This window comes from Salmo salar, chromosome ssa15 (genome assembly GCF_905237065.1).
Source record: "Salmo salar chromosome ssa15, Ssal_v3.1, whole genome shotgun sequence".
Taxonomy (NCBI): domain Eukaryota; kingdom Metazoa; phylum Chordata; class Actinopteri; order Salmoniformes; family Salmonidae; genus Salmo; species Salmo salar.
The window spans coordinates 45589177-45614423 of record NC_059456.1 but is presented as its reverse complement, the minus strand read 5'-3'; the positions used below and the strand labels follow the sequence as shown (position 1 = coordinate 45614423).

Sequence of the window (25247 nt, the reverse complement as noted above, 5' to 3'; positions counted from 1 at the left end):
TGAATTTTTCTTATCCCGGCCATGTATTAGCCAAAGAGCCTATCCATAAAAAAAATCTAAAATGTCTACTTGTGACTTTTGTCAATATTCACAATTCACATAGGCCTACCTGCAGTGCATAGCATACTCCATACGGCTTGTATCCATTCCCATTTCCAAAGACCAGCTCTTGTCCAGTTACCAAAGACGCGCTCCTCCAAACACAGGCTATTCAACATTTTCAGTACTATAACACTGTATCAACAGTAGGCCAAGGCTATATCTTGTTTATTGAGAACATGCCTCACACATACAATACAATTTAGCCTAGTATTTTTTATTTGAGGATAAGTGCGATGCATAAAGGCCTATACTCATTGAAGCAAATTACAACAATGTTGACTGTCAACACTCCAAAGATATTGAGCAAACAGTGGATTTTTTTGTACTGTTGCTATCACTAGTTACTGTTGCCTATTCTATTTAATAAACTGTAGTATCAATCCACAATGGAATAGGAGAGAATATTCTGTGCTCCTAGCCGAATTGGAGTTGATGACAACGCAATAATATACAGAATTTGAGAAAAATGCATGAGGTATTAAGCCATGGAAGGCCTTGATTGGCCAGTGAGCGGCCAAGCCCTCATCACACCTAAAACTTGTTTATTCATCAAAACCCAGCCTTTTCGCACTTCTGCCAACTATTGTGTTCATAATAACTGCTGTGAAAATAGCAAAAATATTTCTGACACAGCCCTGGACCTATAGAACTATGCCAGCACTTAGATTTACCATTTGCATTAGGTTTGTTAACATAAAACCCTTAGTGTTGTCTCAAACATGAACTAGTCTTGTGATTGGGCACACCTCTTTGACCTGTGTGCCCTGAGTTAGTCCAAAAAACTTGACTGCTGACATGCAAAACATTTTGGGACTGGATTGTGGATTTTTTTCAGTGGATTTTTCCTTTAAGGCCAGGTTTCAATCTTAAGCATTACAGCCTGCTTGACGTTTAAATGACTATTCCAATTGAGCTCACATCTGCAGCGTTTACCTTGAATGAGATATCTGTGAATGTGATTAATTTGATCTTTCCATGACAGACTGACCAGGTAAATCCAGGTGAAAGCTATGATCCCTTATTGATGTCACTTGTTAAATCCACTTCAATCAGTGTAGACGAAGGGGAGGAGACCAGTTAAAGAAGGATTTTAAGCCTTGAGACAATAGAGACATGGATTGTGTATGTGTGCCATTCAGAGGGTGAATGGGCAAGACAAAAGATTTAAATGTATTTGAACAGGGTATGGTAGTAGGTGCCAGGTGTACCGGTTTGTGTCAAGAACTGCAACGCTGCTGGGTTTTTCATGCTCAACAGTTTCCCGTATGTATCAAGAATGGTCCATCACCCAAAGGACATCCAGCCAACTTGACACAACTGTGTGAAGCATTGGAGTCAACATTGGCTAGCATCCCTGTGGAACGCTTTCGACATCTTATAGAGTCCATGCCCAGACAAACTGAGTCTGTTCTGAGGGCAAAAGGGGGGGGCGCAACTCAATATTAGGAAGGTGTTCCTAATGTTTGGTATACTCTGTGTATATTTAAATGCAACTACGTGTGAAATTCTCCACTTTTTTCATCCAGCAGGTGTTTAAAAATCACACATGAAAATGTGCACAAACTGGCTCTTAAACATTTCTATCATTTCAACAGTTTTTACAGAGAAATGTTCACATATAAACAAGACATTAAATGAAATGTAAATGAAGGGGTTGAGAATGTCAATAGCTTGAGCCAAGTCATGTCTACTACATATATAAAGGATGTCACGCTGCTTGCTTAGCGAGTACCGCTTGCCCTTGATCGACTCATATCGAGACTTCCAACTCAGGACCTCTGACCCGCAAACACACGTGACCTCCCTCCTGAAGTGTTCTAACCCGTCGCACTATTGAAAAGGTCTTTTCCAATGGCGCAAGGAGTGACACTTCAGGTTAAGCAGTGAGTTTTACAGTTCTCCCATTTGCTACACATAGACAGATAATCAAAGGGTGCATCTCAATAGTTTGAAGCCATCCCTACTATAGCTTGGGTACTTTATGATAGGGAAGGACTAGAAAAGCAAACAAGCTTGAGCTACCATTACATTACCAATACACAGGTGGTGCAAATATGGCTGGCATAGAATAAGGCGATGGTACTGTATCAGAGTCTCACAATGCTTGAGGGTTGGGACGGTACTGGCCAAGCGTTCCATCTACAGCTTTGTTCAGTCCAGTCATGTTGAAAGGGAATCAAAAGAGTACCAACAAATGGTAGCTAAGGGCTAGGATTCAGTCATTGTCTTTCAACAGGTGGCGCCACTCCTACTTCTTCGACTGTTAGTCCCTCTACCGATCAGTGCAAACAAAAGTTACGCTATCTGATGTAAGACAATGGGGTTCCGTTTGAAACAACCACAGCCTAGGCGCATAATCACTGTATTTCAGAAAGTATTGAATTTAGCAATATGTCCCTGCTTTTTCCACCACTAGGTTGTATATTGTTTATACCTATCCAATGCTTTCAGATCTACAAGTGCCTGGGGGTTAGGGGTTAGGCATTGTTAAATTGAAGCCTGGGCCTTGGTGCACCATACATGCCCACTGCCCCGCCCTCTGTTGTGGCAAGGGTGTGAACTATGAAGCCTAGTCAGACTTGCGACTGGTTAGCCAGGGTTTTTGTCCCCCTTCAGTCGGCGGACGAGCTTCTCGCTGCTCCGTCGGATGGAGGCGCGCAGCTTACTGAAGGAGCTGCTTCTCTTCAGGGAGCCACGGTCATCCTACGGGGAGAGAGAGCAAGGGAGGGTTACACACACATCCTCACCCACATGTACGCATGCAACTGCTCATACACATGTATGTATGCACATGCTCACACACAACACACGCACATGCTCGTACAGACACAAACACACACACACACCAGTGGGGGCTGCTGAGGGGAGGACGGCTCATAGTAATGGCTGAAACGGAGTGAATGGAATGGCATCAAACCACGAGCCCGTCCTCCCCAATTAAGGTGCCACCAACCTCCTGTGGCACATACTTACACACACAAACACACATATACACACACACAGGCCCAATTGTCTGTATACATGTACATATACACTCATGCATACTCTGGGTAGGGCTATACAGTCACACTGTAGGCAATCAACTGCAGCACATACTTTTATAGACTAAGTGTTTACACAGGCTGCCCAATTCTTATATTTTTTCCAATAATTGGTCTTTTGACCAATCACATCAGATCTTTTTCACAGCTGATCAAAAGACCAATTAGTGAAAAACAGATCAGAATTTCCCTGCCTTTGTAAACACAGCTTAAGCAGGACGATCTGGATTTAAACCAAATAGCAAAATTAGAGCAGTTGAAGGGAGAGCAGCTCATAGTAGAGCTGGAATGGAATGAACGAAATGAATGTCTTTGATACCGTTATTAATTCTGTTCCAGCCATTACAATGAGCCCAACAAGCCACCGCTGTCTTCACTGACATTTTCGACTTCTCCCTGACTGAGTCTGTAATACCTACACTACCGTTCAAAAGTTTGGGGTCACTTAGAAATGTCCTTGTTTTTGAAAGAAAAGCACATTTTTTGTCCATTAAAATAACATCAAATTGATCAGAAATACAGTGTAGACATTGTTAATGTTGTAAATGAGTATTGTAGCTGGAAACGGCTGATTTTCAATGAAATATCTACATAGGCGTACAGAGGCCCATTATCAGCAACCATCACTCCTGTGTTTCAATGGCACGTTGTGTTAGCTAATCCAAGTTTATTAATTTAAAAGGCTAATTGAGCATTAGAAAGGCCTTTGCAATTATGTTAGCACAGCTGAAAACTGTTGTGCTGATTAAAGAAGCAATAAAACTGGCCTTCTTTAAACTAGTTGAGTATCTGGCGCATCAGCATTTATGGGTTCGATTACAGGTTCAAAATGGCCAGAAACAAAGAACTTTATTCTGAAACTAGTCAGTCAATTCTTGTTCTGAGAAATGAAGGCTATTCCATGCAAGAAATTGCCAAGAAACTGAAGATCTCGTACAACACTGTGTACTACTCCCTTCACAGAACAGCGCAAACTGGCTCTAACCAGAATAGAAAGAGGAGTGGGAGGCCCCGGTGTACAACTGAGCAAGAGGACAAGTACATTAGAGTGTCTAGTTTGAGAAACAGACGCTTCACAAGTCCTCAACTGGCAGCTTCATTAAATAGTACCCGCAAAACACCAGTCTCAACGTCAACAGTGAAGAGGCGACTCCGGGATGCTGGACTTCTAGGCAGAGTTGCATAAAAAAGCCATATCTCAGACTGGCATATAAAAATAAAAGATTAAGATGGGCAAAAGCACACAGACACTGGACAGAGGAACTCTGCCTAGAAGGCCAGCACAGCTCATAGTAATAAATGGCTGGAATAGATTGAATGGAATGGTATCAAACATGTGTTTGATGTGTTTGACACCAATCCATTTATTCCATTCCAGCCATTACTATAAGCTGCCTTTCCTCACCACGAAGTTGAACTTTTGACGGACAAAAACGGACAATTGATGATGAATGCATATATCCGATTCCATCCTTGCTCATGAGTCTCTGTAGCCGTAGCCTGAGCGGAAGAGAGCTGTGCTCTTCCTCACCCCATTCCATTCCAGACTGAGGCGGACCTCCTCTCCCCCGTGTAGGCCACTGTCGTACTTCACTGTGATCACCTCAGAGGTCAGGCTCTCACTACTGCTGCATTGGATCTCCATGGCCGTACTGTTGCTGGAAGCCTCGGCAGCTAGAACACTCCACTTCTGGCCCTATACACACACACACACACAGATGAACCCATGATTGCATGAGCAGGCCTAAACGCAAAAGCATGCATACACACGAATGCACAAACACACACACATCACATGAACACATACAACATGGAAACACACAGCAATACTACTAAGTGTGGGAGGATAAACACATCCTGGCCATTCTCTGGCCAGGTATTTGCTAAACCTTCACATTTCATTGGTATTAATAAGTCACTTGCGGGTGAACTCGTTTCCTACTTGTAAGTGGTTACGGTTGTATGTATATGATCATTCCTCACAATCAAATGCCGACCGCATTATCTCCCAAAAGAACTCTCCTCCGTTATTGTCACAGCCGTGTATATCGCCTCGTAAGCGGATACCAAGATGGCCATCAAGGAACTTCACTGGACTTTAAGCAAACTGGAAACCATATATCCTGAGGCAGCATTTATTGTAGCTGGGGATTTTAACAAAGGTTATTTGAGAACAAGGCTACCTAAATTCGATCAGCATATCTATTGCAGTCCATGAGCGAGTAACGCTCGACCCTTGCTACTCTAACTTCCGTGATGCATACAAGACCCTGCCCCACCCTCTTTTGGCAAATCTAACCATGATTCCATCTTGTTTCTCCCCTCCTATAGGCAGAAACTAAAACAGGAAGCGCCCGTGCTTAGGTCAATCCAATGCTGGTCTGACCAATCGGATTCCATGCTTCAAGATTGCTTTGGTCACGTGGACTGGGATATGTTCCGGGTAGCCTCAGAAAACAACACTGACGTATACGCTAACTCGTGAGCGAGTTTATAAGGAAGGGTATAGGAGATGTTGTACCCACTGTGACTATTAAAACCTTCCGTAACCAGAAACCGTGGATTGATGGCAGCATTCGCGCAAAACTGAAAGCACGTACCACCGCATTTAACCATGGCAAGGCAACACAGAATATGGCCGAATACAAACAGTGTAGTTATTCCCTCCGGATTACAAAAAGAAAACCAGCCCCGTCGCGGACATCGATGTCTTGCTTCCAGACAAATTAAACAACTTCTTTGCGTGCTTTGAGGACAATACAGTGCCACCGACGCGAACCGCTACCAAAGACTGTGGGCTCTCCTTCTTCGTGGCCGACGTGATTAAAACATTTAAACGTGTTAACCCTCGCAAGGCTGCCGCGTCCTCAGAGCATGCGCAGACCAGCTGGCTGGTGTGTTTACGGACATATTCAATCATTCCCTATCCCAGTCTGCTGTCCCCACATGCTTCAAGATGGCTTTCTTGGGAACAGGAACAATGGAGGCCAAGGTAACTGAACTAAATGACCATCGCCCCGTCGCACTCACTTCTGTCATCATGAAGTGCTTTGAAAGACTAGTCAAGGATCATATCACCTCATCTGTCACCCTAGACGCACTTAAATTTGCTCACCACCCCAATAGGTACACAGACGATGCAATCACCATCACACTACACACTGCCATAACCCATCTGGACAAGAGGAATACCTATGTAAGATTGCTGTCCATTGACTACAGCTCAGCATTCAACAAACCCTCCAAACTCATCATCAAGCTTGAGTCCCTGGGTCTTGACCCCTGCCTGTGCAACTGGATCCTGGACTTCCTGACGGGCCGCCCCCAGGTGGTGAAGGTAGGAAAACAACATCTCCACTCCGCTGATCCTCAACACTGGGGCCCCACAAGGGTGCGTTCTCAGCCCCCTCCTGTACTCCATGTTCACCCATGACTGCATGGCCATGCACGCCTCCAACTCAATCATAAAGTTTGCAGACAACACAACAGTGGTAGGCATGATTACCAACAACGATGAGACAGGAAGGCAAAAAGATCCTCAAGGACAATAACCAAGCGAGCCACTGCCTGTTCATCCCACTTCCATCCAAAAGGCGAGGTCAGTACAGGTGCATCAAAGCTGGGACAGAGAGATTTAAAAACAGCTCCTATCTCAAGGCCATCAGATTGTTAAACAGCCATCACTAACACAGAGAGGCGGCTGCCTACCTACAGACTTGATATCATTGGCCACTTTAATAAATGGAACACTAGTCACTTTAATAATGCCACTTTAAGAATGTTTACATATCTCGCATTACTTATCTCATAGTGTAGTATACAGTATACAGTATATACATATCTTTCTATACTATCTATTGCATCTTAGCCGCTCTGTCACTGCTCATTCATGTATTTTATACTTATATATTCTTATCCCATTCCTTTACTAGATTGTGTGTATTAGGTTTTGTTGTGGAATTTGTTAGATATTAGGTTTTGTTGTGGAATTGTTAGATATTACCTGTTAGATACTGCTGCACTGTTGGATCTAGACGCATAAGCATTTTGCTACACTCGCAATAACATCTGCTAACCATGTGTATGTGACCAATAAAATTTGATTTGATCTATATAGGAATTTTATACAATACATACTGTACTGAACACTTGCCTTTTTTAAATCAAAACTGTAAAAATTAATAATACAAGTTAAATAAAACAATTATATTAAGTTAATAAAATATATATATTTTAAAATGCAGACTGGACCCACTTGGTTAGGGGTGTGAATGGCCGCCGCCTCCACTGTCTCTGCTGCCTTCAGTTTGCCCTGCCGCCTGTAGAGGGCTCCCAAGTTCCTCAGGGTGCTGGTAATGGTGGCACTGCACAGGGTCAAAGGTCAGGGGTTGTGTAAGCCAGGTAATATTCATTAGTGTACACCGTAGCAAAACTTTTTGCAACAGAAAACTAAAACAAGTCCTTCTTGTTGGACAATTTCAGGTATTCCTTCCCCGTTTCAGCCTGTTTTCTTTCATTTCATGCCTAATATGACCCTAATGGAGTAGGACGAATTTGCCCGGATTTAGGCACAGATCTAGGATCAGCATTTCCGCCCCAAATCCTTACCTTAACCATAAGGAGGGAGAATGAGAAACTGACCTTACATCAGTGACTCAAGGGGCAAATTCAGCATACTCAGTCAGAAATCTACTGGATCTTTTTTTTCTTCTTTTTTTTACTAGGCAAGTCAGTTAAGAACAAATTCTTATTTACAATGACGACCTACCAAAAGGCAAAAGGCCTCCTGCGGGGACGGGGGCTGGGATTAAAAATAAAAATAAATAAAATAAAAATATAGGACAAAACACACATCACGACAAGAGAGACAACACAACACTACATAAAGAGAGACCTAAGACAACAACATAGCATGGCAGCAACACATGACAACAACATGGTACCAACACAACATGGCAAAAGCACAACATGGTAGCAGCACAAAACAAGGTACAAACATTCTTGGGCACAGACAACAACACAAAGACAAAAATACGATCTAGGATCGGCGTTCTTGGTAAAGTTGCCTCTAGATGCTGACCTTGAGTCAGTTTAGTATTTTCCCCACTAATGGTTAAGGTTGATATTAGGGGAGGGGAAGCTGATCCTAGAGCTGTACCTAGTGGAAACGTAACCCGGAGCATGGAGATGACTGACCTGTCCACTTTGCGAGTTCTGTCCCAGCTGCCTTGATCTCCTATAGACAGGCCTTCTCTCTGTCTGCCCTGAAGAGCACACATTTAAAGATTGTCAACAGGAGAATGGTGAACAATGGCTCAGTTGGTTGGAGCATTGGTTGCTGTGCAGGTTATAGTCCAGTATGGGCAGATTTTTTACTATGGTTGTAGTAGGTGAAATGAGATTTGATCAAATTTGTGGGGCTGAGGTTGCTCACCTGTTCCTCCCTCTCCTCTGCCTGCATCCAGATGGACTTGACCTCCCCTGTATCGACAGATAAATACACAGACAGACAGACAAGTTAACTGGTGTAATGGAACCAATAGAATAGCCCCAAAAGTGCAAACCCACCCATCCAGCATGCAGGTTAAGCGAAACACAGCACACCTCAAGGATTTGAAAGAGTTAAAGTACTATTTCAACCCAGGTATGGCTGGGAACTAGAGGAAATTTCCAGACTGTTTTCACAATAAAAACTTGAACGGAAGATGTAAATGATGGGTCCTTACCATTTGTATAGCCACTTGCCTTCTTGTGGGCATGGGTTAGGATCTCTTTGTACAGCACCTCTGCTTGTTTAAACTTCCCCTGCTTTAGGTAACAGGAGGCCTAAGAGAGGAAGGGAGATACTTTTGTATATATAGTGTATGTGGACATCCCTTTAAATTAGTGGATTCGGCTATTTCAGCCACACCTGTTGCTGACAGGTGTATAAAATCGAGCACACAGCCATGAAATCTCCATAGACAAACATTGGCAGTAGAATGGCCCCACTGACGAGCTCAGTGACTTTCAACGTGGCATCGTCATAGGATGCCACCTTTCCAACAAGTCAGTTCGTCAAATTTCTTCTCTGCTAGAGCTGCCCTGGTCAACTGTAAGTGCTGTTATTGTGAATTGGAAATGTGAGGAGCAACAACGGCTCAGCCTTGAAGTGGTAGGCCACACAAACTCACAGAATGGGACCGCCAAGTTCTGAAGAGCGCAGCGCATAGAAATCGTCTGTCCTCAGTTGCAACACTCATTAATGAGTTCCAAATTTGCTTCTGGAAGCAATGTCACCACAATAACTGTTTCTTCAGGAGCTTCATGAAGTGGGTTTCCATGGCCGGGCAGCTGCATAGAAGCTTAAGATCACCATGCGCAATGCCAAGCGTCAGCTGGAGTGGTGTAGAGCTCGTCGCCATTGGACTCTGGAGCAGTGGAAAAGCGTTTTCTGGTTTGGGCTAGGCCCCTTAGTTCCAGTGAAGGGAAATCTTAACGCTACAGCATACAATGACATTCTAGATGATTCTGTGCTTCCAACTTTGTGGCAACAGTTTGGGGAAGGCCCTTTTCTGTTTCAGCATGACAATGCCCCCATGCACAAATTGAGGTCCATGCAGAAATGGTTTGTCAAGATCAGTGAGGAAGAACTTCACTGTCCTGCACAGAGCCCTGACCTTAACCCCATCGAATACCTTTGGGATGAATTGGAATGCCGACTGCGAGCCAGGCCTAATCGCCCAACATCAGTGCCCGACCTCACTAATGGTATTGTGGCTAAATGGAAGCAAGTCCCCGTAGTAATGTTCCAACATCTAGTGGAAAACCTTCCCAGAAGAGTGCAGGCTGTTATAGCAGCAAAAGGGGGACCAACTCCATCTAAATGCCCATGATTTTGGAATGAGATGTTCGATGAGCAGGTGTCCACATACTTTTGGTCATGTAGTGTATCATTAAGACATCATGAGTGGAAATAACGACATTCCAAACATATGACAAGGAAACCAATTCTATACAAATACTTCATTTTTTATGTCAATCCAATCAATCAATCAAATGTATTTTATACGGCCCTTTTTACATCGGCAATTGTCACAAAGTGCTTTACAGATACCCAATTGTTATGTTCCTGTGCATTTATCAACAGACTATTGACTTGACAGTGATGTACCAGTCAATGAGAGGCTCTATGAAATACAGGTCAGTTGAATTACTAGAACCTTCATTTAGGCACAATCCATAAAACACCCATTAGCCCCTACCCTCTAGGCACATCTATAGATCTGAAAGGGATGGATACTGTAGATGTAAGCAATACGGCTGATCTCTGATTGGCTACGTGGACATCCACCATATGGCTTATTATACTAATCCAATCTTTTCACATCTGTACAATGTCCAAGAGGGTAGAGGCTAGGGGTTGTTTGGAAACGGCCATGGTCTTTCAAAATGGAGTACTAGCCCAGGCACCAGGCAGATTCAGTGAGCTGCTCTGTTTGGGACTAGATGCTAGTGTCCCGGTATTTTCCTTTCATCATTCCAGCACACTTCTATCAACTGTGGCGGATGCTTAACCAAGCCAGACCATTAAAACTCAGCTCAATAGTCTGAAAAGGATACCAGTCTCTCACCAGCTTGTTCTTGGTTTTAGCCATGTTGGGGTCATCGGGGCTAAGCCTGGTCTGGTAGATGTCCAGGGCCCGTTGGTAGTGCTGCTCCACCTCTCCATACTTCCCCTGGTTCTGGCACAGCAAGGCCAGGTTGTTCAGCTGCTTGGCCACGTCAGGATGCTCCTTACCCAGTATCTAAATCAACAGGGGTTAGGAGTTTAGTTTAGGGTAGGATGAGCTATTTAGATAAACGCAGACACACAGGCACACACACCGTTTACATTGAAATTTTTGTCATTTAGGAGACACTCTTATCCAGAGCGACTTACAGTTACTGCATTCATCTTAAGATTGCTAGGTGGTAAAACCAAATATTTAAGTCATAGTAAGTACATAAAGTACATTACATTTCCTCAATAAATTTGAGAGCAGGTCAGTGCTAGCAGAAAAAATTATACATTGAGTGTACAAAACATTAGGAACTGCTCTTTTCATGACATAGACTGACCAGGTGAATCCAGGTGAACGCTATGATCCCTTATTGATGTCACCTGTTAAATCCATGTTTTATTATAATTTTACGCCGCACGCACGCACGCACGCACACACACACACAAACACACACACACACACAGTGACCCACCTTCTCCCTAATCTCCAGCGCTCGTTTACACAGTTGCTCGGCGTCTTTGTACCTCCCACTCTTCCCATAAAGCACAGCCAGGTTGTTGAGTGTAGCGGCCACCTGAGAGGAGGGTAGGGGACATTAGCCACAGGGTCAGTGACACTCACACAGCCGCTAGGTCAATGACAGCTACACTGACTAGTAGCTGTCAGCCTTAGGATTGGAAGGGGAAGCAGGTATGGAAGCAACACAACAGTGGGGTCAGGGACAAACAAGCACAAACACAAAGTGATGGTCATACACTCACATAGACACAAAATGATGGTCATACACACATATAGACACAAAGTGATGGTCGTACACTCACATAGACACAAAGTGATGGTCGTACACTCACATAGACACAAAGTGATGGTCGTACACTCACATAGACACAAAGTGATGGTCATACACTCACCGCCGGGTGGTCCCTGCCAAGGGTCCTCTCCCGTACCGCCAGCGAGTCGTTGAGAAGGTTTGCTGCCTCTTTGCACTTATTCTGGTCCCTGGAAGGAGAGGGGTGGAGGGCCTGGTTACTAGGGTATCGCCACGGCAACCTCAGGGTAAAACCAGGGTTAGGGTTGCCAGAGCTTGGCTGTTTTCAACAACAACAATGGTCCCCATCATGTGAGAAGAGTAACTGACTATTTATCATGTTAAACCCGAATGCTTTCACTGTCAAACATTAGGCTGGGATTGGGCTGCAGAGTTGGTGGATCGTGCTTTGAATTAAATGGTGTGGCTGGCAGGTAGGATTTCCACACTAAATCATACAGACAGAAGAAAAAAACTAACATTTGGGCCTGGCAGCTATTCCAAAAAGGCGGAGCCCATGTCCTTATAAACTTCCTGCATCATAATGTGCTTCAACACTGACATTTGACACCTGATCTTTTTACTCTATTGGCAGCCACTGCTTCTTTGAAGTTTAGAACCTGCTAGCCCATTGCCAACTGTGGGAAAGCCAGGTGCCCCCTACATGAGGAATGCATAAAACTGGATCAATTACTTAGCTCATGTCAACTGTTGTCTATTCTAAAGTAACATAATCCTAAATTGATGGTACCATAACGTTGACCAATTGGTTTTGGAAAAAATAAGAAAATATTCATATTTATATTTAGTCATATATGATTGGAAGACCATAAGAGCACTCATTGAAAGGATACATAACTTCAATGTAGTAAAGACAATAGGCCTATGCTGTCATCACTATGATATGTTTTATGTTCTCTGATCAGATTATTTTCATTACAAACACTATCCCGTCTTACTCTTATCAAACTGGTGGAACAATATCTGATCGGAGAACATAACTGAATATAACGCAGGATCGTTCCTGTGGTCCGTCATCATCTTCTCCGACATCCCGCGGGGCTCACCTGTAGACCAGGGCCAGAATGTTAAGCATGGTGGCCACGTCTGGGTGCTCGTGTCCGGAGGTCTTCTCCAGGTCCTCCAGGGCCTGTTTGCAGAGAGGCACGGCCACCTCGTAGCGGCCCTGCGAGGCGTACTGGATCACCAGGTTGTGGAGCGTACGCAGACGGTCTGGAATCTCGTAGCCACCCTGGTTGGCGGCAGCCATCGCCACATTGCTACTGTGCTGCTGAACTGAAGGGAATATGGAGTCTACCTTATTTAATGACATAGAAACTGTAACCATTATCGCCACGGCTAGTTTACTAGCTAGTAATACTAGCTTGCTAGCTGCTAGCTTCTAATACATGCAACAAATAATTTGCGCCACTGACAAAATAATACCACCAACACCATTACAACAATTAGTAATTGTACTGTTGTCGTTAGGGGAATAAAAGTTTATTTTGTTTTTATTTTGTGACTATCATTGCCGTTACTGTTAGTGTTTCACTGTGCCAGAGAATGTTTGAAAGCTACATAGTAGGCCATTCTGATACTGCAGATGATTCTAGATTAGATTACGGTAATAATCCCGGTCTCTAATCCCCTGCCCACCCAGTGCTTACTGCCATGGCCCTGGTTCTCCTCTTCGTCATTGTGGAAGAGGTCATCCAGTGTCTCCTTGCTGGAATCCATCTCTTCCTGGTGAGTAAAGCTAGGGTTGTATTATCCCTATCATTAGCACACACACAGCTAACAATAATTGTTCCTAGAACATGAGGTAAAGTTCCCACTCCTGTCTGACTTGAGAAGAAAGCCCAACAAAACTTTATGAGAACATATCAGGTGATTCATGTTCTGGATACATTGACAATGTGGAAGAAAAACGTCCCTATTCATGTCATCACCCTGCAATTTTTGGACTGTCCTGGAATGGTTTTGGGAGAAAATAAATTGTTAGAGATGCTAAAATGCTATCTGTAACATTGATTAATTGTTCTGGGAACCAAAAGTTGTTGGCTTGGCAGGCATTCACACATTCTGTGGCACTGTTGAACCCATGCTTGTCTCCAAAAGTCTCCTCTTTAGTACCTTGACAGAAACTCTGGCTTCTTCTGTACCTTCTGTTATAGCGTGGATCCCATTGCTGCCACCAAAAACCATTAATCATATTGTCTGACCTACATTTGAGTATAAAGTTCTCAAACATGATCTAGGAAATGTTGCCCTGCTTGCAGGGACTTAAATCCCAATGGCTCCCGAGTGGTGCAGCGGTCTAAGGCACAGCATCTCAGTGCAAGAGGTGTCAGTGCAATCCCTGGTTCAAATCCAGGCTGTATCACATCTGGCTGTGATTGGGAGTCCCAGAGGTGTGTTATCTGGGTTTGGCCTGGGTGGGTTTGGCCTGGGTAGGCTGTCATTGTAAATAAGAATTTGTTCTTAACTGACTTGCCAAGTTAAATAAAGTTTTTTTGTATTTTTTTAAATTAATGCTGAGAGAGCAAGTTTATACTAGTCTAGCAATATATACGTATTTCTTTTTTACAATTCCTGATGGCTAAATGGGGTGTATTAATGCCTGTAAGTTTGTTTTTGATCTGATAAAATGTATTTATGTTTTACTTGAAACCACTTGAAAATCTCTAAATAAACTATGATGAAAAAAAAGAGAATCCTAATGTGGTGCTGTGGCGGTGACTATTGACTCACGGGGGATGAAAGGTCATCGCCGTCGTCGTCATATCGCCGGAGGCAGCTCATGAACTCCAGGTGCTTCCTCTCCTCCTCCAGCTGCGCCACACTCTGCTCGCTCTCCTGCAGCCTCCACTGTGCCCCTGCCAGCTCGTCCCGCAGCCACTGGTTCTCCTGGCACAGCTGCCTCACCTGAGCACGCAGCTTCTGCTTCTCCGCCTCCACCATGCTAAGGTGGGCCGACAGGGCCAGCAAGACCTGGGGAAGGGGAGGTAGGAAAATAATTATTGGAAAAGACAATATGGCCGCCAGTCCACCCATCACACTTGCATGGGAATGTCCGTTCTCGTAATTCTATTTCTATGGGGGAAAACTCAGATAGGCCTTTAACCTGAAACTGCATAGGTTTTTCTTAGGGTGCCATGTCTTGCCTTATGGTTTATTCAAGACAACTGGGAACTCAGAAAAAAAGAGGTCAAATCATGACATCGGGGATCTTTAGGTCGGAAAGTCGGTGCTCTAGAAAGAGCCCCGAGTTCCTGAGTTGAAATTCAGAGTTGGAAGACCGTTCAAAACTATTTTTCCCACTTGGAGCTAGTTTTTTTAGAGTTCCTAGTTGTCTTGAACGCACTGAAGTCGGAAGTCAGAGATTTTTGAGTTCCGAGTTCCCAGTAGTTTGTGAATGCTGCATTACTGTGGCTGATAGCAAGCAAGTGTCATTTGACCTCCCATGACATGACCTCAACCCCAACTTGATACATACTGACAAGACTATGCTAATTGCTCTAAGCTAAAGAAAGCTTACTCCAGCTGCCACAAGCAGTACCCTTAACCTCTGACCTTGGTCAGGTCCATCAGGCAAAACAGAAGTGAAACAGGAAACATAGTGGCTAGCTACAAATTGAAAAACTCTTTCTCCTCCTCACAAATGTTAAGCTAGACAAAGAATGAGAAACAGATATTCTTGATCCAAAATCTGAGCGCAGTCTCACACGTGATTTTGACTAAGAGACTGAAACATGAACTTAAGAGTTTTGGCATATAATGTACCATAGACATCTGACCTGCACATCACCCACATAGGCTGCTACAGCCACAATGTGTTTGTGCATTTTTTATTCCTGCCACATGTATAACCATAACAATCGAATAAAGAGTTTTACTTTTCTACACAAGAGATTGCCTTCGAATGTCAAGAAAGTTTCTGTCCTGCAGATATTTATTACATCAGCAGCATCTGTTCTTCATCTGCAAATTGCAATGATTACAATTCAATGTATCTGACCTGCGCTTCGCCCAGCCCAAGCTCTAGGGTGTCCAGCGAGTGGCGGATGGCCCTGGCCTTCTCCTGGGCAGGACTGGGCTCCTCGTGGTTCTGGCTCCCCTCCACCTCCAGGCAGTGCAGGCTCCCCAGTAGGCCCTCCAGGAGAGAGTGGTGCTCTAGTCTCAGGGCCTCCATCCCCTGGATCACCTGCCTGGTCTGGCCCAGCATCTCCTCCTGGGTTGTCTTACGATCGCCCAAGACCCTCTGCGGTGCCACCAAGGCGGGTGCGTTTTCATACATCCTGGGGAGGGATGGAGGGTGGGGAAGAGAGGACATGGAGAAAAAAAGAGGGATTAGGTCCTAATTCAATTAAATTAGAAATAGATTGTGTAGTAGAAGAACCCCATTTTCTCTGGGCTTCGAGGGCTGCAGCACTGCTGGTTTTCATCCTTCCCCTCTTATCTGGGACTAATCCTGACCTGGGACACCAGGTAAGTGGAATCTGTGGGAAATCCATGTCATTTATCAATTAATTACCTACAGATGCAGTATTTTATGCACACTGCACAGCATGTTGCACTCACCTGGGTAAAAATCTGTGAGAGAAAGGCAGACACAAAATCATTTCATTTCCTGGTGATGAGGAGGATGTGTGGCATTTGTTATTTCAATGTAATGCAGTCAAATATTTTTCCCAATGTGATTTGGACCCAGGAGAGTGCAGCATGCTATACTGTGACGCGCCCCCCCAAAAAGACCGCATCGCTGAGAGAAAAGAAAGTAGTAGTGCTCTGGACCTTGAGGTTTGGATTTGAATACCCCTGATGTAAAACAGTTGGCTGTTAGTGCTGTACATGATCAATCCAGGAAGCAACGTTATCACACACCAAGTGTAATGTGCAGTGGTTATTCTACTGTCTTCTTTATGTTCCCCTTGCGTTGTCAATCAATAAAATTATATTCTCTTGGCTGCGAGAACACACAAATTAATCCTAAACGTGTTAACAAGAGCAGGGTATTTAGTTGAACTTGAAAACAGCAATATTTTGTTAAACCTACCTTAAGCTGAGAATTGGGAGACAGAGAGACGCTGATCCTAATCCTGTGTTGATGTGAGGCACTGTAAGCACAATGAAGTAGTGTGATGAAAGATTTGTCCACAGCTTAGCCACACCCTATGAGTAAGACAGCAAACTAAAATGGCACTAACACACACCCAATTAAATACAGTATTTGGATCGGCAATGAAACATTGTGCATATACTAATACAACACACAGACACACACATTCAGGCACAAGCAGACAAACACACACACACACTCTCTCTCTCTCTCTCTCTCTCTCTCTGTCTCTCTCTCAATCTTAGAGCCATGGACTCTCACTCACAAACTCCCACAGAGTCCCAAACTCGTCATCTCAAGCTCACCCCGGTCTCGTTCTCAGCTAAAATTAGATATTCCCATAGTACCCTGACCCCCTGCAGAGGGGTCGCTGGCTAAACCCAAGGAATGCTTTTGTGAATGGGCACCGTGGACGGGCCACAACAATGGCCTGACCCAGCCATTATACAACCCCTCCCAGTATGATTTAGGGGCAGAGGTTTGAGTCCATCATAATAGGGGGGTGCTGCTACAGACCTTTCATAAGAGGAGGGATGTGCAGTCTGCAAATGAAATGTTGTCCTATTTGATTACCGTGGATGGAATATATTGTTATTCATTGTCCTATAAGATCAGTGGAATATAGTGAAAGACATACCTGAGACATTATTGATTAATATACACCCTGTATGACTTATGGGACCAATGGAAGTAAATATGAGATAACACATATTGAAGCCAATCCATACACATCATTAAAAAAAATTATGCATGTGAATATCCTAATGTGGATATCTGTGATATAAATACACATAGAGCTATCATAATTTATAGATGTTGTGACATCCCACAGCCACAGTATCCTGGTGCTGCTCTGTGCCAGAATGTTAGCGGAAGTCCATTGTAAGAGTCATGGTGGCTAATAGATAACATTGTCTTCTCTGTTTCTAGGCTATAGCCTATTAGTCACCAAAACAAAGAGTGCCATGCCAACTGTTACTAGGACAGCTGGACACCGCCTTTTGAATGAGTGGGAGTGCTCCTGGGCTTGAGGCACAGTGGAGGGCCCGAGCTACCTACCGTGTGACGTTCAAGGCAACTGCCTTCGAGAGAAAAGCTCTGTGCATACTCAGACTATACAGCTGATGTACAACGCATTTGACACAATGGTTGCGATATAACGGATACAGTATGTTAGTTACACAACATAACGTTTGTCAGTCTTGAACTAAGGCATGAGAATAGCATGCTATTCACCCGCTATTCGTTTTGGGTGGGGATGGAATCAATGCGGAGCTGTGTCTACAGAATAAGGTCTAGCGAACATACCGGTTCAAAGTGGAAAAATAATCTACTTCCGATAGAAATTACACCATTCTCCATGCACTGTCATTTACAAGTTGATACGAGCTAGGTAATAAATGAGTAATCCGTTTGGATAAGGGAATGTGAAACCAGTCATATGGCAGCAAACTGAAGCAGTAAAGTTTATGAAATCCTGTGCCATTATGCAGAATTTAAATTGTATGGCCTTTTAACTTGCAGGGATGGGCATTCTCGAATGTCTTTATTATAGGCTACCCTGACTTTCTCTCTCTCCTATTTATATCATGTTAAATGTCAGTATTGACAATCAGTAGGCTAATAACCAAACACATTAAACTGCCAATTTACTGTTAGTTCCCTTCAGTTGGTATAGCCTACATCATTATTCCATATTGTTTCATTTACCTTCATTTGCTTCCTCTGTAAACGCCGTCATGGCCATGTGCTTGTTGCTGAGGATCATTAGTAACAGTTGATAATATATAAAAAATAAATGTAGGCTAATTAAATCGTAATGGAGTGGAGCGCAGACCAAGCCGTAACAGTTTGAAACCGACCCATGGCGCAATACTAGGCCGAGTCATCAGACAGTTTCATAGATAGTGCAGGCAATAGACCAGGGAATAGGCTACTATTGTACACTATTCCCCCTATTATAATTATGTGTACAATAATCTTCCAACCTTAACATAGGTTGAAGAACTGAATGTGTCAATTTCTTTCATGAGTAAAAGCTCTCCAAACAGGTTTTTATGATTCATAAATACCTTCCTAAACCTAAATAATCTACATCATTTCTTCTCTACCAATTGGTGCTATAACAGAGACGAACATGCATATATTTAGACGGTTTTCTTTAATTGATCCCTAATATTCTGAACCTGTACTCTCAATATATTCTAGTGTGTCGACAAAATTCAAACTAAAAGGTGCACCGCATTAAAAGGGATGGTTTAAGCTAAATATACTGAAAACCCCATTGAATTAATCATCTGTTGGCCAGGAAGTGGGAGGGTTTTCAGAGGTTGAATGAAATGTATTCAGAACGCTCTGCAGAAACACCTGCAGAGCCAAATAAGGTAAGTCTGAATACCAAATACTGAGAAGTGCGTAGGAAAGGCATACATTCTTAAATCGGGATTGGGCCCTTATACATTTCATACGAGCTACAAAATACTTTAAACTGGAGGAGAGATTGTCGCTGCCTGAGTCTAAAGCTCTGATAGAAGAACATGTCATTGACCATTGTAATTGTTTTTAATGTATTGTATTGTGCTCTTGTGTTATGTGTACACGCTTACTACTTGCTGCTAACATCTCGCCAGGTGATCCTCACAAAACCTCAAGGGTATTTTCCTGGTTAAATAAAGATTAAATAAAATAAGAAAATATACATATGCCCATCAGGGGCACACTTAGTGTCTTGTCTCACATCTTTGTACTGGTTTCATTCTGTACGCCTCGAATGAACAATGAAGGTCAATTGTTTATATTAATTCGCTCATTTGGTGAAACAGCACAAATATAATTTAGGTTAGTACAATCATAGTGTGGCACTTAGATCACTACTATGTGTTGGCCTGAAGACAGTTATTCGACTCATACAAAAGGGTACACCAATTGTATTTGAGGTGGTTGAATGAATGGAGTGACAGGGATTGAATCAGACCTGCTACATTACTAAACACACAAATATTCACCAACCTCGTTTCGAGGAGATAGCTTTCCCACAAATCATTCCTTATTCACTGTGCACTTTTTAGTAACCTTGTTCAATATTGAACAAAGATTCTGATTTCTGGTTCTCAACCCACTCTTTCTCCCCAATGGTACAGAATAAATGGAACTCACAAGTAGATGCATGCATTACACAGGAAGTCACAGCAAGTTATTATGAAAAGTCATGTGAATATATTTTTTTATGTTGGGGAGGGGGTTCATTTTTTTATGACACTTCAAGTCTTTACTACTGTCAAACAAATTATATTATATATATTATATGTCCAGGTTCCAATGTGAATAATATAAACTGTACACAGGTGCCTTGACACCTTACCTAACCAATAATGTTCCTAACTCAATGAACATGCAAAGAAAACAGTGGTGAAAGAGATCTTTACCACTGTTGTTCACTGTAAGCATCTCCTAAAAAGGTACTTCTGCCAGGAAGCTACTAGAATGTAGAGAAGAGCTCTCCAATCCTGTTCCTGCAGAGATACCATCCAGTAGGTTTTCACTCCAACCCCAATCTAGCTCACCTGATTCTAATAATTAGCTAGTTGATAAGCTGAACCAGGTTTGTTACAACTGGGGTCGGAGTGAAAACATACAGGAGGGTAGCTCTCAGGAACAGGGTTGGAAACCCCTGATGTAGGCTATGTGCTGTATACTATATAGTCTATTTGCAATGTCAATGAAATACTTGTAATATAATGGTGGCAAATAGAAAGGCACATTTTGGCCTTCATCTCTGCATATAAAACAGGGATGAAGACTTTTTTAACTGAATTGAAAAATACTTGGTTATTTGAATTGTAATGTGGTCTGTGTGTAGCTTGTGTAGGAGTCAGGTGCAGGACAGCAGATATGAGTAAATAAACGTAATTTACTCAAAAATAGACAAATATAATACAATAAAGCGAGCCCACATAACGGACCGTCTTACATACAATTACTCACAAACAAACATGGGGGAACAGAGGGTAAATAATGAACAAGTAATTGGGGGATTGAAACCAGGTGTGTAAGACAAAGACAAAACAAATGGAAAATGAAAAGTGGATCGGCGATGGCTAGAAGGCCGGTGACGTTGACCGCCGAACGCTGCCCGAACAAGGAGAGGGACCGACTTCGGCGGAAGTCGTGACATGAATAGATCTATATGTATCTTTCTATTTGTATATTATTGTCAGAATAATATTTCCTGTATCAGATATTGATACTTTTAAAATATGGTAATACTTTATCCAGGTATAATGGTTTATAACTTGTTACACAGTTGAAGTCGGAGGTTTACATACACCTTAGCCAAATACATTTAAACTCAGTTTTTCATAATTCCTGACATTTAATCCGAGTAAGAATTCCCTGTCTTAGGTCAGTTAGGATCACTACTTTATTTTAAGAATGTGAAATGTCAGAATAATAGTAGAGAATGATTTATTTAAGCTTTAATGTCTTTCATCACATTCCCAGTGGGTCAGAAGTTTACATACACTCAATTAGTATTTGGTAGCATTGCCTTAAAATTGTTTAACTTGGGTCAAACTTTTCAGGTAGCCTTCCACAAGCTTCCCACAATTAGTTGGGTCAATTTTGGCCCATTCCTCCTGACAGAGCTGGTGTAACTGGGTCAGGTTTGTAGGCCTCCTTGCTTGCACACACTTTTTCAGTTCTGCCCACATATTTTCTATAGGATTGAGGTCAGGGCATTGTGATGGCCACTCCAATACCTTGACTTTGTTGTCCTTAAACCATTTTGTCACAACTTCGGAAGTATGCTTGGGGTTCACTGTCCATGTGGAAGACCCATTTGCAACCAAGCTTTAACTTCCTGACTGATGTCTTGAGATGTTTCTTCAGTATATCCACATCATTTTTCATCCTCATGATGCCATCTATTTTGTGAAGTGCACCAGTCCCTCCTGCTGTCACGTCCTGACCATAGTAAGAGGTTATTTTCTATGGTAGAGTAGGTCAGGGCGTGACAGGGGGTGTTTTGTGTATTTCTATGTTTTGTATTTCTAAGTTCTAGTTTTTCTATTTCTATGTTGTTGTTTTTTGGGTTGATCTCCAATTGGAGGCAGCTGGTCCTCGTTGTCTCTAATTGGAGATCATATTTAAGTAGGGGTTTTTCTTCCTGGGTTTTGTGCGTTATTATATTTTGATTAGTGTTTGTTTCTCTCTGCGTCACGGTTTGTTGTTTTGTCAATTCAGTTATATTTATGTATTGCAAAGTTTCACGGATTAAATAAAAATGTGGAACTACAACCACGCTGCACTTTGGTCTGCTCCTTTCGACAGCCGTGACACCTGCAGCAAAGCACCCCCACAACATGATGATGCCACCCCCATCCTTCACGGTTGGGATGGTGTTTTTCGGCTTGCAAGCCTCCCCCTGTTTCCTCCAAACATAACGATGGTCATTATGGCCAAAAGGTTCTATTTTTGTTTCATCAGAACAGAGGACATTTCTCCAAAAAGTATGATCTTTGTCCCCATGTGCAGTTGCAAACTGTTGTCTGGCTTTTTTAAGGCAGTTTTGGAGCAGTGGCTTCTTCCTTGCTGAGCGGCCTTTCAGGTTATGTCGATATAGAACTCGTTTTACTGTGGATATGGATACTTTTGTACCTGTTTCCTCCAGCATCTTCACAAGGTCCTTTGCTGTTGTTCTGGGATTGATTTGCACTTTTCGCACCAAATTCATCTCTAGGAGACAGAACGCATCTCCTTCCTGAGCGGTATTGTAGCGGGGTGCGTAATTGGCGGCAGAGAAGTCAGGCGCAAGAGAGCAGAACTGGGTAATAACCGGAGATTTATTAAGCAAAACCAACGGCATCCAGAACAACAAGATAAATGGGCACAAAATAACCCGTTGTGCTCTAACGAGGAACGTGCACAAGCACTACAATAAACAATCCCACACAAAGACATGGGGGGGAACAGAGGGTTAAATACACAACAAGTAAATGAGGGAATTGAAACCAGGTGTGGAAACACAAGACAAAACAAATGAAAAGTGGATCGACGATGGCTAGAATACCGGCGACGCCGAGCGCCACCCAAACAAGGAGAGGACCCGACTTCGGCGGAAGTAGTGACAGGTATGACGGCTGCGTGCTCCCATGGTGTTTATACTTGCGTACTATTGTTTGTACAGATGAACATGGTGCCTTCAGGCGTTTGAAAATTGCTCCCAAAGATGAACCAGACTTGTGGAGGTCTACAATTTTTTTCTGAGGTCTTGGCTGATTTCTTTTTATTTTCCCATGATGTCAAGCAAAGAGGCACTGAGTTTGAAGGTAGGCCTTGAAATACATGCACTGGTACACCTCCAATTGACTCAAATGATGTCAATTCGCCTATCAGAAGCTTCTAAAGACATTACATAATTTTCTGGAATTTTCCAAGCTGTTTAAAGGCACAGTCAACTTAGTGTATGTAAACTTCTTACCCACTGGAATTGTGATTCAGTGAATTATAAGTGAAATAATCTGTCTGTAAACAATTGTTGGAAAAATGACTTGTGTCATGCACAAAGTAGATGTCCTAACCAGCTTGCCAAAACTATAGTTTGTTAACAAGAAATTTGTGGTGGTTGAAAAATATTGAGTTTTATGACTCCAACCTAAGTGTATGTAAACGTCCGACTTCAAATGTAATGTCTTATAACAAGGCTTGCGTTGTGTCTCTCTATGAATACATTTCTCATCCAAACTGGCTGTTACTTAGCAGATCATTATGAGATTGATTATAAGTCATTATAAAGTGGTCATATATGTTGCTCCTGAGAAGTAGGCATTATAATGCATTATTATGCATTATACCTGAATGCTTACTGAAAATATTTGTGTCATTTTATTTCTAGGGAATTTCATGCACATCATAAAATAATGAGCGGACGAACGTCTAGCTTCATCGAGACCACTACAAACTGTATAGGCGCAAACACATTCACATAACGACGTGAGTTACCGGTACGCCAAAGTAGCCTACATTCACTTACTTCTAAATGTGGAGTGGATTCCTTTCGACTGAAGACACGGAGTATCGTCGGTTTTGTCTCTTTGACATCGATTTAGTTCTGTGGAAAACATCCAATCGATAGCGTATATCGCCCGGCAAACTCCGGCTACGTGCTCAAATTTGCCCTGGATTCAAAGTGCACACAAACTCAGCCCTGTATTTTCCCCCCCCCCTCTGCCCTCTTGGCCAGATCTCACTCATAAAAGAGGTATTCTCTTTTATGATGGGACTTCCTGGATAAATAGGGGTAAAAACAAAATAGATATATATTTTTTAAACGCACTCCTTGTTATTCCATACCACATTCAAGTAGGTTAAAAAAGAGCAATGTTCCATCTGCCTATTTGCTGTTCATTGTTGCATTAAACATGAATTGTCCCTGTGGCATAATCTTGTGGGTGATAGAAGTATCTGTGTTCCTTATGGAGATTCCTTCTTCACTCAAAGCTCCACTCCTCAAACACCTATATTAAAAAAAACTCAGGAAATACAGCACTCACCTGATCTGTACAGGGTAAAGTACATCACAGCACAGGAAAACACAGCTGACTCACATACTGGTTCATTTACTCGGTTCTCTCAGAACTCCATTGCTATTGTATGTCTAACACTGCTAAGATCCTCCAATCATACACAGGTAATACAGAGTCAGATAGTCCTATTACAGGAAGTAAAACTCATTTAGCTCTGTGCTACCGGTGTCTATTTGCCCGATGTGTTCAACAAAGGACTTATGTACTGTATATACACTGAGTTTAAAAAAACATTAGGAACACCTTCCTAATTGAGTTGCCCCCCTTTTGCCCTCAGAACAGCTTCAATTCGTCAGGACATGGACTCTACAAGGTGTCGAAAGGGTTCCACAAGGATGCTGGCCCATGTTGACTCCAATGCTTCCCACAGTTGTGTCAGGTTGGCCATTCTTGATACACACATTGAGTGAAAAACCCAGCAGTGTTGCAATTTTTGACACACTCAAACCTCTGCACCTGGCACCTAATACCATACTTTTAATTGTTTTTATTTCACCTTTATTTAACCAGGTAGGCTAGTTGAGAACAAGTTCTCATTTGCAACTGCGACCTGGCCAAGATAAAGCAAAGCAGTTCGACACATACAACAACACAAAGTTACACATGGAATAAACAAACATACAATCAATAATACAGTAGAAAAATCTATATACAGCATGTGCAAATGAGGTAGGATAAGAGATGTAAGGCAATGAATAGACCATGTTGGCAAAGTAATTACAATATAGCAATTAAACACTGGAATGGTAGGATGTGAAGAAGATGAATGTGCAAGTTGAGATACTGGGGTGCAAAGGAGCAAGATAAATAAATAAATATACAGTATGG

The 25247-nt window shown here is 42.7% G+C and overlaps 1 protein-coding gene across 3 annotated transcripts; it reads right to left on the bottom strand.

Annotated features, from left to right (window-relative positions):
• Positions 1-251: 251 nt before the first annotated feature.
• LOC106571706 (kinesin light chain 1) lies at positions 252-24426 on the bottom strand. Of its 3 annotated transcripts, none has more exons than XM_014145086.2 (15): positions 24387-24426; positions 16774-16834; positions 15736-16015; positions 14469-14708; positions 13385-13460; positions 12782-13010; positions 11818-11905; positions 11379-11480; positions 10757-10930; positions 8870-8969; positions 8578-8624; positions 8340-8407; positions 7399-7507; positions 4675-4839; positions 252-2805 (listed from the first exon to the last, which is right to left on the bottom strand). In XM_014145086.2, the coding sequence occupies exons 1-15, from the start codon at positions 24409-24411 to the stop codon at positions 2692-2694; spliced, it is 1878 nt and encodes a 625-aa protein (XP_014000561.2). In that variant the 5' UTR covers positions 24412-24426; the 3' UTR covers positions 252-2691. The 3 variants fall into 3 exon arrangements, with proteins under 3 accessions (XP_014000561.2, XP_014000558.2, XP_014000559.1); XM_014145083.2 differs by lacking the exon at positions 24387-24426 and adding an exon at positions 23867-24253; XM_014145084.2 differs by lacking the exon at positions 24387-24426 and adding an exon at positions 18547-18706.
• Between the last annotated feature and the right edge of the window lie 821 nt (positions 24427-25247).

What these genes read in the sequence shown, in the direction of transcription:
- LOC106571706 (XM_014145083.2), bottom strand. Translation starts at nt 23,957, where the DNA reads ATGTTTTCCACAGAACTAAATCGATGTCAAAGAGACAAAACCGACGAT. An exon ending in CTCCCAATTCTCAGCTTAAG is followed by an intron (nt 16,016 to 16,773) that starts GTAGGTTTAACA and finishes ATCCCTCCCCAG; the next exon opens with GATGTATGAAAACGCACCCG. An exon ending in GCGATGACCTTTCATCCCCC is followed by an intron (nt 13,461 to 14,468) that starts GTGAGTCAATAG and finishes TTTACTCACCAG; the next exon opens with GAAGAGATGGATTCCAGCAA.